At 32.8% G+C, this 19,023-nt stretch overlaps 2 protein-coding genes across 3 annotated transcripts; both read left to right on the top strand.

Annotated features, from left to right (window-relative positions):
* The first annotated feature begins 740 nt into the window (after positions 1-740).
* LOC125854951 (pentatricopeptide repeat-containing protein At2g41720) lies at positions 741-12,909 on the top strand. Of its 2 annotated transcripts, none has more exons than XR_007445436.1 (10): positions 741-1,166; positions 2,160-2,332; positions 2,903-3,008; positions 4,282-5,391; positions 5,464-5,569; positions 5,651-5,855; positions 9,979-10,111; positions 10,282-10,370; positions 11,885-12,005; positions 12,421-12,512. XR_007445436.1 is itself a non-coding variant. In XM_049534558.1 (10 exons), the coding sequence occupies exons 1-10, from the start codon at positions 777-779 to the stop codon at positions 12,474-12,476; spliced, it is 2,505 nt and encodes an 834-aa protein (XP_049390515.1). In that variant the 5' UTR covers positions 741-776; the 3' UTR covers positions 12,477-12,909. The 2 variants fall into 2 exon arrangements, 1 of the variants encoding a protein (XP_049390515.1); XM_049534558.1 differs by having other exon boundaries at positions 10,266-10,370; positions 12,421-12,909.
* Positions 12,910-15,268: 2,359 nt separating this feature from the next.
* LOC125854960 (uncharacterized) lies at positions 15,269-17,589 on the top strand. The gene is made up of 2 exons (XM_049534570.1): positions 15,269-15,753; positions 16,835-17,589. Exons 1-2 carry the CDS (start codon positions 15,374-15,376, stop codon positions 17,301-17,303), a joined length of 849 nt encoding a protein of 282 aa, XP_049390527.1. The 5' UTR covers positions 15,269-15,373; the 3' UTR covers positions 17,304-17,589.
* Positions 17,590-19,023: the final 1,434 nt, after the last annotated feature.

The following is a 19,023-nucleotide window of genomic DNA, read 5'->3' as shown; positions in this document are numbered from 1 at the left end:
CTTGTAACCTTTGTGTTATTGGGCTATATTAATCTTAGTCTTAACATTACTTCATGCTACTTAATCTTACTTAATCCTATCTAAACACTACTTATCGGAAACAACCTCTCAACCCAACAAAAGGTAGGGATAAGCTTTGCGTATATCTTTATCCTTCTTAGATTTGGATTGGATTATACGCAATTGATTATTTAATGTTACCTATTGGAGTACTACTTTACAAATTTGATCCTACTTAACTTAATGCTATCTAAACACTACTTAATCTTAGTGAATGAGATACTTATTTCCACTTGCCACTTCTGAATGCTACATAATACACCTTCGTTTATTTTTTATTTGACACATCCCTTCAAAAATAATTACTAAAATAATACTAATATTACTATATTACCCTGGATTATATAAGTGACCTAAATATTGGAAAATAAATACTACTTACTTATAATAAAATTAAAATCAATAACAAATTATCTTTTGATTTTTCAAACTTGATAAAAAAACATGCACATTAATTTTTAATATAATACTCAAGTAAATCTAGATAGAGGGAGTATTACTTACCGCTATCTAAGTTCAACGAAATTTGAATTCGCGAAAAATGCTCTCAACATGATGATTCAAATTTGAGACATCTAATTAGAAAAAAATATAATAATCGGTTTAATATAAATGGAGTATTTGGAAGATATAAAATAATGAAAAGTTGATACTTTCCACCCAAAATCTTTCACAAAAGGTTTATCCTCAAACAACAAAACCCCAAGATTTCTTCCATGGCTACCATACAGAACTCCCATATCTCCACAATCCCACAACACCCAAATCCCAAATTCAAAACCCATGTGAGGACATCTATTACAGTCTCCCAAAAACAGCAGAAACCCAAGAATGACAACAAGGCTGCTTTTGAGGAGAAGAAGAAAGCTTCTGTTGATTATGACAAAGGGATACACAACGTAACTGTGAGAATTGATGGATTCCGCAAATCTGATTTGCCTAAACACCAACGTTTACGAGTTGAAGGGGATAGGTTTCAGAAAGATTGGGGTGTTTCTGAAGTGGTGGAGAAGATTATGAAGATCAATCATTGGGATGATATTGAAGGTGTTTTGAATTGTTGGGCTGGACGTTTTGCAAGAAAGAACTTTCCCATTCTTATAAAGGTGAGTTTTTTTTTTTACGAAAAAGAAACTTTTTTGGGTGTTTTAAAAGATTGATATGAAATGAGCTTGAGTACACGAAATAAGGATTCACATAGCCAACTCCAACTTGTTTCGGACTGAGGTATAGTTGTTGTTTTAAAAGATCAATTATTTAGTAGGAATAAATGGGTATGATTTGAATGGATTGGAAATGGATAAAGAGGATTTGTATAACTGACCCGGATTGGTTTTAGATAATGTTTTAATGTAATTGATTACCAAATGTTCTATTTTTTCTTTGAAAAATGTCATCTTGCTATATGTAAGTTTTCAGGGTGGTGTGTTTATTTAGGGACGGAGATAGAGGGGTACAACGGGGTTCAATTAAACCTCCTTTGTTGAAAAATTAGACTATGCAAGTGAATAGGGGAAATGTGATTTTTTTTGGCATATATGTAAGTTGTTGAATCCCCTTGGCATGCTTTACCCCCCAATGTGGGACTTCCCGGCACGAATCCGGATTTAGTCGGGCTCCAATGTGGGTACTGGACACCGGGTGGGAAACCAAAAAAAAAAAATCCCCTTGGCATAAGACCTTTTTTTTGAATCACCTTATTTGAATTCCTAGCTCCGCCACTATGTTTATGTGTCAGCTATAGTGTTCTAGCGCTGTTTGGAAAAAGACTACTCCTTTGGACTAGCATACTGAAAGAGTATTTACTAGGAATACATATGTACGATTAGAATGGAATGCTATCCATATAACTGAGACAGATTCATTTTTGACAATGTTTAAGAGAATCATAAACATTTCATGTAATTGATTCTTAAAAGCACTTTATTTTTTCTTTGAAAATGTCACCTAGCTATATGTACGTTTCAGGGTGATGTGGTATTTTGGCAACTATAGTATTCTGTTAGTGCTGTTTGGAAATGACTACTCCTGTGCACAAGCATACTGAAAGAGTAGGCTCATTGAAAGTTTGATAATTTCTTTGTTATATCGTGATGTAGGAAATAACTCAAACGGGTTCAATTGAACATAGCATCCATGTTTTCAATTGGATGAAAAATCAGAAGAATTATTGTGCAAGAAGTGATATCTACAACATGATGATCAGGTTACATGCTAGACATAATCGGGTTGATCAGGCACGTGGCTTGTTTTTTGAGATGCAAAAGTGGAGGTACTCTTTCCTTTTAACTTTCAACAAATTTTTCTTTGATTCATTTGTAATCCAAATTGACATGATAAAGACTCCGTCATAATTAATGTAAATGAAGATTTTTTGCAAATTTATGTCAATTCTATGGTTATGAAATGTGGCAACTCCATAACAAGAAGCCAGGGATACAACCTATATTGTGATGGCAGTTATAGTTTAATTGTTCATTGTATCATATAGTTTTCCCCAAACAAGGAATTACTCTTTTTTCCGCTAATGTAAGAGGTTTCTTGTAGCTACATGCCTTCTTGTTATCTGCAATGTGTTATTTGGTAGTTAGAATATATATTATACATCTATTTCTTTTTTTGTAAGGTCTTTTTCTGATATTTGTTGAATTCAATGAGTTTGTCGCACTCTTCTTAATTTGATTTGTGCCTTTACTCTATCTATTTCCGCCAATTTGTACTTGCTAATCATGTATGTCAGACTCTTCTCTTTTAATCGATATCATGTCTGTCAGATTCATTGCATGCCCTTTATTTTTGTGTTTTTGGTTATACATGTTCACGATGCCTGTTATTTTTGTAGGTGCCAACCTAATGTTGAGACCTACAATGCCCTTATCAGTGCACATGGTAAAGCTGGTCAATGGCGTTGGGCAAAGAATATCATGGAAGACATGCTCCGTGCTTCTGTGTGTATTTACTCCTCTTTATTACAATATCTGTGCGTATTGATGTGAGTGTTTTCCTTTTTTTTTCCTTTTCAGTTTGTTTCGACATTTAGATAAAATACTAAACTCTTCAGGTGTTAGTTCTGTTGGTTGCTCTAATAAGGCTTTCGTTGAAACAATGCTCTTTTTCCATGTTTTAGCTTTTCTAATATACCCTTTAACTTGCTCCAACTTGATTTTCCACATAAGTTCATTTGAATTTTGGTCAAAATTTCTGGCTTTGGTTGTTGTTTCAACTCTCATGGATGTAGAGTGATTGGGAGAGCTATATCAGTGCTAATAATTTGTGGAATATCGATTATATTTTCCCTTTCTTGGTGGTCTTTCTCTGATGTCTCCAAGCTGGCCATAACAGAATAGATAGGTGAAGCAGTCAATAGCAGTCTGTTCTCGCCTAGTAATAGATAACAGGTTGTGTCCAAGCTCAAACTTTTCACTCACTAAGCCTTCACAAGTTCAATATGGTTGGACCTCGGTGTATTCTCACAGTTATTCATTTTCAAAGCTTAATCCTTCCAAGCTCTCTACCTTTCTGGACATAGTTGACCACAATTTCAGCTTGATAACCGGACCAATACCCTTTTGCATTGCGTCTACTCTGATAACTCATAAGGTGCTGTGGGACATTACTGTTTGGAAATTCAGTTATCATTATCAAAAAACCATTACTTTGGGAATAAGCTATCGGAGCCATTCACCATCTAAGCCAAAAAGTACACCCAATTTCCCTTTGGGTTGTGAAAATGTACATGTGAGAAATATAGGAAAAGAATATTATTGAATTGTTGTTGTGTCTACATTATTACATTGAGACCCTATTTATAGATCCTAGAATACAATCCTTTACCAAGTAGGATACTATTTAGTATTCCTATTTCTATTTCTATTTCTATTTCTATTCCTATTCCTATTCTAATAGGATTGTATAAACCTATTCCTATTCTTATAGGATTGTATAAACCTATTCCTATTCTAATAGGATTGTATAAACCTATTCATATTCTAACAGTACATATGTCTTAGTCCTTCTGCTTGCTCAATTACTGTATAGAACTAATTTGCTAGCTGTAACTGCATGTATGTATCAGATTGATTTTAGCAGTGGCCATCCAGTGTTATTTGTTTTGTGTTTTCAGTTTTCACTTTTTGTTGTTTTGGATCTCTCTGCCCTTGTGTGCTCATGTTCGTATGTGGCATATTTATCTGAAGAAATTTGCTTGTGAAATTGCTGCAGATTCCACCAAATCGATCAACATACAACAACTTGATCAATGCATGTGGATCTAGTGGAAATTGGAGAGAGGCTCTTAAAGTTTGCAAGGAAATGACTGAAAATGGAGTTGGACCTGACCTGGTGACTCATAATATTGTCTTATCTGCCTATAAAAATGGTTCCCAGTACGCAAAAGCCCTTTCCTATTTTGAACTAATGAAGGGAACTAAAGTCCGTCCTGACACTACGACCCTTAATATTGTGATACACTGTCTTGTAAAGCTTGAACAATATCAGAAAGCTGTTGAGATATTTAACTCAATGAGAGAGAAAAGATCTGAATGTATTCCTGACATAGTCACATTTACCACTATCATGCACATGTATTCTGTTTCTGGTCAGATAAAAAACTGCGAGGCTGTTTTTAACACAATGCTTGCAGAAGGTTTGAAACCTAATATTGTTTCATATAATACCTTAGTTGGTGCTTATGCTTCACATGGGATGGCTCAGGAAGCTTTATCAATCTTTGATAAGATGAAAAGTAATGGCACCCGGCCTGATGTTGTGTCTTATACCTCTTTACTTAATGCTTATGGGAGATCAGAACAGCCTGAAAGGGCCATGGAAACATTTGAACAGATGAAAAGGAACAATCTGAAACCAAATTTGGTTAGTTATAATGTTCTGATTGATGCTTATGGATCTAATGGTCTTCTGGACAAGGCTGTCCAAGTGCTGCGTGAAATGGAACATGATGGCTTACAGCCCAATGTTGTTACTATTTCTACCTTATTAGCTGCAAGTGGCCGTTGTTGTCAAAAAGTGAACATTGATTCCATCCTAACGGCTGCCAAAATGCGTGGAATTGAGTTGAATACAGTCGCCTATAACTCCGCTCTTGGGAGTTATCTGAATGTTGGGGAATATGAAAAGGCTTTATCCCTATACAAGTTGATGAGGAAAAAGAAAGTTATGCCTGATTCTGTAACATATAATGTGTTGATAAGTGGTTGCTGTAGAATGTCAAATTATTCAGAGGCTCTTGAATTTCTTGATGAGATGATAGCACTGAAAATTCCTTTGACGAAGGAGGTCTGTTCCTCTGTAATATGCGCTTACACTAAGCAGGCAAGTACTTGAACTCAACTTTTCTTCTGAGTACAAAACATAAACTGACCAGGCTCCCTACCTCATTCTCAGGGTCAACTTGCCAAATCAGAATCTATGTTTTCGATGATGAAAATGGAAGGCTTTCAGCCTGATGTCATTGCCTATACAACAATGCTAAATGCATATAGTGTTGGAGGTAGACCTTCCTGTACCCTTCATAGGGATATGTTGGCTGCATGCACTGACCCATATAACTAGGAACAATTTTATCTTGCAGAGAATTGGGAAAAAGCTTTTGCAGTATTTCAAGAAATGGAATTGAATGGTGTTCTCCCTGATGCTATTGCTTGTTCAGCTCTCATGAGGTCTTTTAATAGAGGATGCCAACCTGACAAAGTTTTGCTTGTGGCGGATTTTATGAGAGAGAGAAATATCCCTTTCACTGAGGCTGTTTTGTTTGAATTGGTCTCAGCCAGCAGCATGTAAGTCCTCATTTAAAAAAATGCATGTTCCTGTATATGCAGAGGGGTTGGATATATACAGAATGTTAACATTTGGAATTTGTGCATCTGCATAGTAGTATTTCCTAGGATTCATGGAAGAAGTTGCTATTTTTGGCAATTAAGTGCTTGCATTGGTATAATTATCAAATAATTGGTCAAGCATTACACTCAAAATCATGTAAATTGGAAACATTGACATCTAGTCTACGAAATAAAGTGAAAAAGTTAAAAAGAATATTTTCAGCAAGTATTACAAACCTTTACAAAAAACAATTCAATTGACTGCATAAAGCTCTTTTCTGTTCAGACTGTCATTTTCCTATTTCATTTCTAGGATATACTTGTAGTTATTGTCAGTGTTGTCGAAGGCGTGCTTAAGCCTTCAAGTGAGGCGCAAAACATGTTGAGCGCTTCACGTTGCTTAATGTGCACTTTGGTGTTGTCATCAAAGCTCTAAGACGTGCTTTTCCTTGCCAATGAGTATCTCTTGAAGAGGCGACACTAAATAGTTTGATATTTTGCTTTATCGTACTCTTTTTTCAATTTCTTTCTTCATAAATTTTCTGTTCATGCTTATATTATTACTAGTTTTTCGACACGTGCGTTGCACGTGATTATCAATTCATAAAATTTAAGCGAAGATTTGAATAATAAGGTTTGATAATTAGCTTGTTTTTATTATTTATTTAATAGCTAATTTTTATGAGATAAATGGTGGGAATTCTCTAACTCTTGAAAAGTTTAATAATTTTTGGAAAAGATATTCAGAAGCATATATCTATATCACAAGAGAAATTGGTAAAAAAAAAAAGAAATGAATTTAGACTACATCATGTTTACTTCATATATTAGAACATTACATAATAATGTATATACTAAGCAAAAAAATAAATTATTATATCATTAGAATTATTATATCACAATTTATCTAATAAAAATTAGCTATTAAGAAATGATAAAAACTAAGAAATAGTAAATTAGTAAAACAGAAGGGCAATATTTACATAGTAATAACTATTTTGAAGCATACTTCCTGACAATAAATCACATAAATTCTTTTTTATTGAGCATCAAAAAAACAAATCATGACAATTCTATAACTCTTGAAAAGATTAATAATTTTGGAAAAAGATATTCAGAAATATATATCTACATCACAAGAAAATTTGTTAACAAAAACAAATGAATTTAAACTACAATAAAAATTAAACTAATACAAACTTCAATTGGCGTTATTTCAAGTCATATGAACTTTCTTTGTCGAAAATACTAAAATATTAAGAAATAGTAAATCAGTAAAACAAAAGGGCAATGCTTATATAGTAATAACTATTTTGAAACAAACTTCCTAACAATCTAAATCACTTGAGTAACATTAATAAATAAAGTCCTTTTGTCTTGGGCATCAAAAAACAAATCATGACAATTCTCTAACTCTTGAGAAGTTTAATAATTTTGAAAAAATATATTTAGAAGCATATAATTACACCACAAGAGAACTTGTTAACAAAACAAATGAATTTAGACTACAATAAGAATTAAACTAATACAAACTTCAACTGACATTATTACAAGTCATATAAACTTTTCTTCGTCGAAAAATACTTACATATTAAGAAATAATAAATCAGTAAAAACAAAAGGGCAATGTTTATATAGTAATAACCATTTTGAAGTAAACTTCTTGACAATCTAAATCACATAAGTAGCATTGATAAATAAAGTCATTCTTTTATCTTGAGCATCAAAATAACAAATCTTGACAATCCTCCAACTCTTGAGAAGTTTAATAATTTTTGAAAATGATATTCAGAAGCATATATCTACATCACGAGAAATTGTTAAAAAAAATTGAATTTAAACTACATCATGCTAAATTCATTTATTGGAAAATTACATACTAATGTATATACTAAGCAAAAAAATAATTATTATATTATCAGAATTATTTTCCTCAAGTACTCGAGGTTAAGGAATATACCCTCTTAGGATAGAACAATTTACTTCATCAGAATAGTGGTACCTCATATTCTACTGAACTTTGAACTCACTCAACAACAATAAACCACACGAAATATTTTAAAATAAAATAAGCAGAAAAAGAGTAGAAGATTAAAAAAAGTTGTGGTTGAAAAATAAGAGGAAACCTCTCTATTTATAATCAACAAAGGGTAGTATGAACAAAGGTATTTTGTGTCTTATCTTAAAAGTCATGACCTTTCCGAGAAGTCATATCCCTTTGGAAAAGTCACAACTCATCGAAAACTCACAACCCTTTGAAAAATTAGTAAAACAAAATTAGTAAATAACTATTTTGAAGCATACTTCCTGACAATATAAATCACATAAGTAGCATTGATAAATAAGGTCATTCTTTTTTATTGAGCATCAAAAAAACAAATCATGACAATTCTATAACTCTTGAAAAGTGTAATAATTTTGGAAAAAGATATTCAGAAACATATATCTACATCACAAGAAATATTGTTAACAAAAACAAATGAATTTAGACTACAATAAAAATTAAACTAATACAAACTTCAACTGGCGTTATTTCAAGTCATATGAACTTTCTTCGTCGAAAATACTAAAATATTAAGAAATAGTAAATCAGTAAAACAAAAGTGCAATGTTTATATAGTAATAACTATTTTGAAGCAAATTTCATAACAATCTAAATCAAATGAGTAACATTGATAAATAAAGTCCTTTTGTCTAGGGGATCAAAAAACAAATCATGACAATTGTCTAACTCTTGAGAAGTTTAATATTTTTGGAAAAAGATATTCAGAAGCATATATCTATATCTTTTTTTTGAGAATGATAGAAGCATATATCTAAATCAAAAGAGAAATTGTTAACAAAAACAAATAAATTTAGATTACGATAAAAATTAAACTAATACAAACTTCAACTGGCGTTATTACAAGTCATATAAACTTTTCTTCGTCGAAAAATACTTAAATATTAACAAATGGTAAATCATTAAAACAAAAGGGCAATGTTTATATAGTAATAACTATTTTGAAGCAAACTTATAGACAATCTTAATCACATAAGTAGCATTGATAAATAAAGACATTATTTTATCTTGGGTATCATAATAACAAATCGTGACAATTCTCCAACTCTTGAGAAGTTTAATAATTTTGGAAAAAGATATTCAGAAGCATATATCTACATCACTAGAGAAATTGTTAAAAAAAAGAAATGAATCATGTTAACTTCATATATTGGAACATCACATACTAATGTATATACTAAGCAAAAAAGTAATTATTACATCATCAGAGTTATTTTCCTCAAGTACTCAAGGTTAAGGAATATACCCTCTTAGGATTATACAATTTACTTCATCAGAAAAGTGGTACCTCATATTCCGCTGAGCTTCAAATTCACTCAACGATAATAAATCACACGAAATTTTTTAAAATAAAAGAAGTAGAAGAAGAGTAGAAGATTAAAAAAAGTTGTGGTTGAAAAATGAGAGGGAACCCTTCTATTTATAATCAACAAGGGTAGTATGAACAAGTGTATTTTGTGTCTTATCTTAAAAGTCATGACCTTTCTGAGAAGTCATATCCCTTTGGAAAAGTCACAACTTATTGAAAAAGTTACAACTCTTTGGAAAAGTCACAACTCATTGAAAACTCACAACCCTTTGAAAAAGGTCACAACTCATCGAAAACTCACAACCCTTTGAAAAAAGTCACAACTCATCGAAAACTCACAACCCTTTGAAAAAATCACAACTTATAAGAAAAGTCACAACTCATCAAAAAAGTCACAACCTAAATTAGGGATATTATAGTAATTTAACATTCAAATTAGGAGTTCATGCTTTTAAGGTAATATAGCTATAGATATAGATTAGTTTTGGACAAAAAATATTTGTATTTTTTCTCCATTTGCGCTTTTTTTTTCCGTTAAAGCCCACGCTTTATTTGTGCTTTGCACTTAAAGCCCCAATGGACCTTAGTGTTTTTTTGTGCTTTTCACTTTTGATAACACTGCTTATTGTCCATGCCCAGTATATCCATTTATTAGACTATATTCTGGTGTGGCATTACTCGATAATGATAAAGCTAACACTTTTTTGAAGCTTACGAGATTGGAGGATGATTACAGAAATTACTACAACAATGGAGGCTTCACTCCCTTATGTGTCTGTTGGAACGCTAAACCAGCTTCTGCATAGTATTGGCAAATCAGGAAAGACTGAAACCATGATAAAAGTAAGTGTAAACGTCTCAGTGACTTTTTCAGTTTAAATGTCGATTCAATGCAGTATAGTCAAGCCTTGTACTTTCTTTCAGTAAGATTACATTTTCAATCTTGCATTTTAAGGCAATATTTGACACATTTCCTCCACTTTTGTCACTTGTGCAGTTTTTCTATAAGGTAGTCACATCAGGCACAGAAGTTAATTTAACAACCTATTCAGTTCTGCTGAAAAATTTTTTGGCTTCTGGAAATTGGAGAAAATATATTGAGGTAATACCTTTAGAACTTCTGGCAAATATTTTCGCTTATCCATTAGGGCAAACCATCCTCTTGTTGTGGCCCTAGAGCTTTCTTTGCTCTCTCTTTTTTTGGATAATTCGTAGTGGCTCTAAAAGTCTAAATCTTCAAATATAGTAAAACTAGTACTCTCTCTGTTCCAATTTGTTTGTTTGCTTTTGACTTGATACAGAGTTCAAAAAAGTAAATAAGACTTTTGAATCTTGTGGTCTTAAACTAAAGATATGTAGATTGTACCAAAATGCCCTTTAATCTTGTGGTCTTAAACATGCCACGTGGAAAGATGGAATTTAAAGAGATGTCAAAAAGGGAAAGAGACATTCTTTTTTGAAACAGACTATAAAAGAAAGTAAGCCAAACAAATTGAAATAGAGGGAGTGTAATTCTACATTGTGAGTTTTACAGAATACACGATGCATTAGCTTGTTCTCCTCTCTCTCTCTCTTTCTTTCTCTAAGGTATCTAGAAAAAGATGCTCGAAGCAAACACATTTCTCAGAAGTCTATTAATGTGTATTAATTGCTTAGTTTCTGTCAGCACGACTAGTAATACGGTGATGTAGAATATTGTATTTTAAAGGACATACTCTACTTCTGGTACCAAAGAAAGGGCAGTCCGGTGCACTAAGCTCCTACTATGCGTGGGGTTCGGGGATGGGCCAGACCACAAGATTATGTTGTACGCAGCCTTATCCTGCATTTTTGCAAGAGGTTGTTTCCATAGCTTGAACCGGTGACTTCCTGGTCANTGTATTAATTGCTTAGTTTCTGTCAGCACGACTAGTAATACGGTGATGTAGAATATTGTATTTTAAAGGACATACTCTACTTCTGGTACCAAAGAAAGGGCAGTCCGGTGCACTAAACTCCTACTATGCGTGGGGTTCGGGGATGGGCCAGACCACAAGATTCTGTTGTACGCAGCCTTATCCTGCATTTTTGCAAGAGGTTGTTTCCCTAGCTTGAACCGGTGACTTCCTGGTCACGCGACAACAACAACTTTACCAGTTACTCCAAAAAAAAACCCTTCACTCTACTTCTGATACCATCATCTTTAATTCCCAGATGAATGGTTACCCAACAAAGTAAGACTTGCTATATTTGTTCGAGTAGAGAAAACAAAAAGAAAAAAATGTTGATTTCCTATGCATTTAAAGAGAGAAGCCTTGAACCCACGAGTGCTAAACTCTATTACCTTACCTTTCTTTCACAATAAAAAAACAGAAAGAAAGGAAAGTGAAAAATGCTGAATTCCCAGACCTGTGAAATGCCTTTTTTTTTTTTTTTGTAAGGTAAAGACCTGTGAGATACTAGCAATTGCAGAGGAATTAGAAGCACTTTACTACGCAAGAATGGATTAGCCGAAATTCAGAAAAATCTGTTATTCTATGTTTTTCTTCTATCCATCTTCTTATTGGTTTGAAAACCCTTGTGCTCAATCTTTTCTAACATTGATCAGTAAACCAATTTGGTGAACTTCTGATGCAGGTTTTGGAGTGGATGGAAGATGGACGACTTCAGCCATCAAGTAATATGTATGACGATATACTCTTCTTTGCTCAACGTAGTGGAGGGACCGAGAATGCTGCTGTTATAAAACAAAGAGTTGGTAAGCTTTGTTTGGAACACTTGTTAATATTCACTTTCCCTTGAGATTACCTGTTTCTGATGATAGTACTTAAAAGAACATCTTTGAAGATTAAACACTTAGTACCTCTATAGCCCCTTAAACTTGACACGTACCTGTTTCTGATGATAGTACTTAAAAGAACATCTTTGAAGATTAAACGCTTAGTACCCCGATAGCCCCTTAAACTTGACATGTTTCATAAGATAGATGCTCAAGTCAGTGACCAAATAGACACTTGTCAACCTAAAGTGTTCATACTGCTGTCAGGTTGAAGTGTCTATCTGATCACTGACTAAGTTTGTGTCAAGTTTAAGGGGCAATCTAGGTATTTGACCAAGATTAAATCCCTCAAAACTTACAAAATGAATCTCCATATTTTCTTTTCATTTGACAGAATCCTTGAGAAAGAAATCAGGACATGAAACAACAAATGAGCTTCTTTGGAGATAATCGTTGCCATCCTACCAATGCCTCGAGCTACTTGGGCATATTTGTTAGCGACCTGCTGCAGTTTCAATCAATTCCTTCATTGGATCGAGCAAATAAAAGCAAGCCATTTGGATGCTGATTTGGTTACTCCGATGGAAAACAATCATGGCTTTGTAGTCATCTACATTTCTGTTCGTTGCCTTTTGACCTCGTATATGCAAGTATACAGTCCTTCATCGACTAGTTGCAACAAGATACAGTCAATGAACCAATTTGCAGACCAAATATTGTAGATGCACAACAGCCTCCTTGCATTTGGACACGAGTGATTGAACATCATGGACACAACCTCAATATTTTCCGGCTAATATTTATTTTTCGAGGTTTCTTCAACTTCCTGAAAAGCTGTAAATTTTAGCTATTGTTATAGATGGAATGTAAATGGCTTTGTTAAGTTGCCTCTGATCTGTTATCACAGTATTGTTAGATTCATCTGATTTCTAGAGATGAATCATCGTGTTACATATAGATCACGGATATGAGCCGTGGAAGTAATCATTAATGCTTACATGAATTATAGTGCTAGTTTTGTCTCCTTGAGGAAAATAGAAAGAGAAAATTACGTAATTACACAACTTAAGATAACATAATCTCTAAAAAAAAAATCCTACCATTTGAATGAATTACAAAACTCCCCTTTTCCTTCCCTCTCTTATCGTTCATATACATCACTTCACCTCTATCCGATCCATTATAACTTTGATAAATGTTATTGTTGATATATAATCATAACTAGTAAATGGGGCCTGCGCTTGGCGCGGTTAGTTTATTTTTCTTTAAAATTTATTAGAATAGAACCTTTCTTGTATTATGATGTTATAGCATTTTTATATTAATCTATTTTCAAGAGTATAGAGTTATTCAATTGTAGTTCACCATTTGTTTTATTAAAAGAAAAAGCAAAATTACAAATCATAACACTATTTTCTCCTAGTTTACATAAATTCATTTTACAGATTCATTAATTTGCTTTAGAAATTTTACAATGGTTAGTTTAGTTTTATCATCTATATGCATGGATACATAGTGTCTTTAATTAGAGAGTCAAATAAATATTTTTCTCAATTTTCTTCTTTGCAAATTTCGTTAGTATAACACTATCAATTACTTTCAAAATCAAATATTTTTTTATATATGTATATATATAACTAATGTGTTTATCAAGAGCAAAGGTTCCATAATCATATGCTATACCAATAAGTAATATGTAGTCATTATGTGTTTTAAATTAAAATGCAATCTTCAAAAATCCGAATTTCATATGTAATATAGTTATGATGGTGTTTGGGAATTGAAGTTGTTCACGAACAAAACATTAAGGATCCTTGAAAAGGGTGAAAGAGAAGTAAGAGATAATGGGAAAAAAGTTCAAAAGAGTACTTTGGTGCGAGAGGATAGTCATTATAGTGTATCATACAATTGTAATTAATTGCTAGTTTTAGTTCTATCATTTGAGTTTCTTTTTTTTTTTTACTCCGGTTAATATTAACATTATTATGACAACAATAAAAAATCATATAAATTTATAGGCTTGATCTCTTGGAGAAGAAAATATATCTTTGGAGAATGTTGTAAACAAATGTATTATGTAAAAAGTTATTTGTGAATCTGCAGTAGTTGAATTTACATAGAGTCTATACTAACAAATACTTATAACAATAACTTTACAGAAACATAAAGAACAAAGTTTAAAACATGCACTAAAAAACAACAATTAATATCATAAGCATAAATTAATGACTGTAAAAAAATATACCAGGATCTGTAGCAATAGAATGAAACAGAAATGAAAAATCGAGCTCATTGAATGCACAATGTTTCCTTAAGGAAATCATTTCCCTCTAGTACCCGAGTTTTAAAGAAATAGATCCTCTTAGGATGAAATAATTTTATTCACCGGTGTAATGATACAAAAACAATAGCGTCAGTGAGTCACTCAACATAAACAAAGTACACAAATATTTAATTGTGCAAAAGAAGAAGAAGAAGAAGTTCAGAATCAAATATTTAATTGTGCAGAAGAAGAAGAAATTCAGAATTTTCGTTGCTTTAAAATGAGAGGGAACCCCTCTATTTATAGACAACAAATGGTAGTGTGAACAAATGTTTATTGTACCTTACCGGAAAGGTCACAACTCTTTGGAGAAGTCATAACTCTTCGGAAAGGTCACAACCTTTTATAAAGGTTACAACATTTCATAAAAGTCACAACTCTTCATAAAAGTCTCAACTCTTCATAAAAGTCACAACTTTTCATAACAGTCACAACTTTTAATAAAAGTTAATTTTTCATAAAAATCGCAACTCTTCATAAAAGTCACAATTTTTCATAAAAGTCGCAACTCTTCATAAAAGTCACAATTTTTCATAAAAGTCACAACTTTTAATAACAGTCACAATTTTTCATGAAAGGGAATGCTAATTTTGGAAATAAATAAATTAAAAAGGAATCCTTGTTTGTGGTGGCGCCACGTAGGCAATTCTAGGGTTCTCTTTTATATATATATGATATAATTATTTTAAACCTAAATCAACAATATGAATCTAGTTTATAAATTATGTATATGAATATTAATTAAATATAATGTATATTCATTAAGAATATGGTTTTTGTAAAAAAAAAAATTGAAATTAAAAGAATGAAAGTATATTTCTTGAAAAATGAATCTAATACAAGTTTCAAATATGAAAAGAGAGCGTTTTTCCTGAATGGGCCTTATATAACTCGAATCGAAATTAGTTGGGTTCTCATAAAGTAAATAGTTCTAATACACGTTTACCTTGCGTAACAAGACCTGTAGTAAAGAGTCCTAATAAATATCTTCTTCTTCTAATTCATCATTTTCAATCTCTCTTCAATGGAGTTTTTCGATCTCTCTTCAATAGAGAAAAGTGGTAGTTCGAAAGCAACGGATAATGGTGGTTGTTCGAAAGCAACAGACAAGAAGTTGATGAACTATTTGGTGAAATACGTAATAGGCAAGCCTTTTCCTGGTAAGCATACTGTTATGGAGGATGTGGATGAAGTTTACGGAATCAGAGTGTTCAGTCCATTACAAATTCTTGAAACTACTCAGGGGACGAAGACGAACACACGATTTATAATCACTTTTCAGAACAAGGAGAAATGCAAAATGTTTATTAGTAAAGATACTCCGGGGTTTTGGAAACCTAATCCCAAAAATAAGTCTATTTTTGATTCCAACAAGAAACACATTGGCAACATCAAAATTTCTTGGTAAGAATTAGTAACTTATTGGGATCGATGATTACTTCCCCGATGATCGATCATGAACTTTTTTTTTTTTTGTGATTTGGGTGATTTCCAACTGGTTCAGAACACGTTTTGTAATTGATTTGCATATTTGGTTTGTGTTCCGGAGTTTCCAGATGAGTTTCATAGACTCGAATTGCATAAAGTTACTTGGTATCCGTGGCTGGTTGAAGGCGTGAAAGCTGGCTAGGACACCATGGTCATAAAATTGGTCAAATAGTTGATTAAACTATTTGCACCTTGACTAATGATTTGATGATTCCGATAGGCCCATAACATGTTTTATTATTGATTTGCATATTTGGTTTGTATCCGAGAGGTTTTAGATGAGCTTCATACCCTCGAGTTGCATTCTAGTTATATTAAAGTTAAGAGTTATTACTTGGTACTTGTTGCTGGTGGAAGGGCGCGAAAGATGGCCTGGACACCAGGGTCATAAAAAAAAAGTTACATTGGCCAAATAGTTGATTTAACTATTTGCACCTCGACTAATGATTTGATGATTCCAATAGGCCCATAACATGTTTTATAATTGATTTGCATAGTTGGTTTGTATCCAAGAGGTTTTAGATGAGTTTCATACCCTCGAGTTGCATTCTAGTTATATTAACGTTAAGAGTTACCTCAGTCAAATAGTTGATTAAACTATCCACACCTTGACTAATTACATAACTTTCACACACCTAGACTAATGATTTGACCGAGTTACCATGGTCAAATTAGTTGAGTAAACTATCTGCACCTTGACTAATGATTTGATCGAGTTACCTCGGTTATATTAGTTGATTAAACTATCTGCAACTCGACTGATTCCATAGCTTTCACGCACCTCGACTAATGATTTGATGATTCCATTAGGTTCAGAACATGTTTTATAATTAATTTGCATATTTGGTTTGTGTCCCGGAGGTTCTGGTTTAGTTTTGGATACTCGAGTTGCATTCTAGTTGTATTTAAAGTTAAGAGTTGAACTCGGTCAAATAGTTGACTAAACTAGCTCGGATTCATGATCTGTACCTCGACTAATTCCTGTTTGTTTTTACAGGTACTACTACTATGACACCAACAACGGTAGACGCAAGTCATCAAAGAGATTGAGAAAGAGTGAGTGGCATATCAGAGAATATTATCTCTCATCGAAATATTTGCCCCCAAACAAAGTTGAGAGAAAACATGTGATATTAACCATGATGATGAGGACGAAGGAACAAAAAGGTGGTAATAGTAATAATAACAATCAAGGGAAATCCAATAAGGCAATGCAGATTATTCAATCAACACAAGGCGGACGCGTTCAGCTTGATCATAAGAATGACGACGCTGTGGGGATGTCTGTTGAGAACCAGCTACTTATGCAATCTTTACAAAGCCTTCAACTTTCCGATAAGGCGATGCAGATTATTCAATCTCCACAAGGTGGACGCGTTCAAGTTGATCATAAGAATGGCGATGCTGTGGGGATGTCTGTTGAGAACCAACTAATCATGCAATCTTTACAAAGCCTTCAACTTTAGTGATAAGAATAGAAAGATTAGTTTTTTTTTTTTTTGCTTAAAAACTAGTGCTCAGCCCTAACTGCTCTTTTGTTTTCACATAACTGCTTAATCTATAGTTAAGTTGCTGCCAAATGATTACATTGATTGTTGGGATTCCTGTCTAGCTTTTTGCTTAAAGTATATATGTGCGATAGTGAACAATTGATTCACTTTTGCTTGCTGGCGTTAGAGAACTTGATTCGGATTTTCTTTCGTTTGACCCTTGGTAGGATATGTGTTTTGATACTTGAGAAACCTTAAGCTGTTTTCATCACTGTTTGATGGCTGTTCAACATATGCTGCATTTTATTTTTCGTTTGATCCTAGATTAGCTGGACTTATGTTCGATACTTGTATTTGATAATAGTCTTCAGTTGAATATCTTATTGTATTGCACCAATATCAACGTTGGAATTTGGAGTGAACCCCATGGTGCTTATTATAGACCAGTTCTTTGACACAATGTCTCCATAGATTCTACTGGTCCGAGTTCTGGGGTGATAGACTTGGATCTTTTGTTGCTATTGACTTTTCTGTCGTTTTAACTGATGTATGTGTTTCTGCAATTGGCGAACCAGAGTAGTTTTTTGTGTTGGACTTAATTTCTCAACCCAACCACACTGTTTTTATACTTGAACGACATGCTGCATCTGTTTAGTTATAATATACTGATTGATGCTTATGGAGTTATGGATCTAATGGTCTTCTGGACAAGGCTGTCCAAGTGCTGCGTGAAATGGAACTTGATAGCTTACATTCCAATGTTGTTACAATTTCTACCTTATTTGGCTGCCAAAATGTGTGGAATTAAGGTGAATACAGTCGTGGTTTTGACCTTATACAAGTCGATGAGGAAAAGGAAAGTTTTGCCTGATTTTATAACATATAATGTGTCGATAATTAAGTTGTTGTAGTGCTATTCTGTTCTTAACTTCTTATCTGTTGTTTTTGTTACAATCTATTATCTATTGTACGCTTAGTACTCATCTTCATTTCTGTTTGTTGTCTTTTGAACTTGTACACAAAAGCTTACAACAAGATATATACTATCGATGAACCAATTTGCAGAGCAAATATTGTAGATGAAGCAACAGCCTTCCTGCATTTGGACCACTCACCAGTGATGGAATATCATTGAAACAACCTCAATATTTCATCTACTTGTATTATTTTTCAATGCATCTTCAACTTGTTGAAAAAAAAAAAGCTGTAAATTTTAGCTAATGCTATAGATACAATGTAAATCATCAAATCTAAGGGCCAAAATGTGCTTATGAAATACACCTCATAAACCATGGTTAAATTAAGAGATTGTATTTCTTTCTTTCCTTATTGGTAGCATGTTTCTAAGCAAAAAAACTTTATTCGATTAGTTAGATTTTTCCTTTTCCTCTCGACCAATTCTCTTTTTCTAATTTTTATTATTTCATGGTTTTTTTTTTTTTGTTTAATTATATTAATTGTTTTTTAGGACTTCAAAAATTGATAAACTTTCACTACCAAATTCCAAACTCATTTAAATCATATGTTTTCTCCGTCTTAAAATACTTACCGAGTATTATTTTGGAGAGTCAAATTATATAAAATTTTACTAATATTTTAAATTTATGTTCATTATTTTGATACGAGAAAATTACAAATTATAATACTTTATGGATAACTTTCAAATATATATGTTTTAATTTTAAGATATATACGT

The sequence above is a fragment of the Solanum stenotomum genome, chromosome 2, assembly GCF_019186545.1.
Source record: "Solanum stenotomum isolate F172 chromosome 2, ASM1918654v1, whole genome shotgun sequence".
NCBI classification, from domain to species: domain Eukaryota; kingdom Viridiplantae; phylum Streptophyta; class Magnoliopsida; order Solanales; family Solanaceae; genus Solanum; species Solanum stenotomum.
Note: the sequence above shows the minus strand (reverse complement) of the source record. Positions and strands in the feature narration are given on the sequence as shown.

Bases quoted from the DNA above. Each gene is read 5' to 3' on its own strand.
- LOC125854951 (XM_049534558.1), top strand. From the start codon at position 777: ATGGCTACCATACAGAACTCCCATATCTCCACAATCCCACAACACCCA. The intron at 5,856-9,978 runs GTAAGTCCTCAT...ACTTTTTTGAAG, and splicing joins TTGGTCTCAGCCAGCAGCAT to CTTACGAGATTGGAGGATGA. The intron at 10,371-11,884 runs GTAATACCTTTA...CTTCTGATGCAG, and splicing joins ATTGGAGAAAATATATTGAG to GTTTTGGAGTGGATGGAAGA.
- LOC125854960 (XM_049534570.1), top strand. From the start codon at position 15,374: ATGGAGTTTTTCGATCTCTCTTCAATAGAGAAAAGTGGTAGTTCGAAA. The intron at 15,754-16,834 runs GTAAGAATTAGT...TTGTTTTTACAG, and splicing joins GGCAACATCAAAATTTCTTG to GTACTACTACTATGACACCA.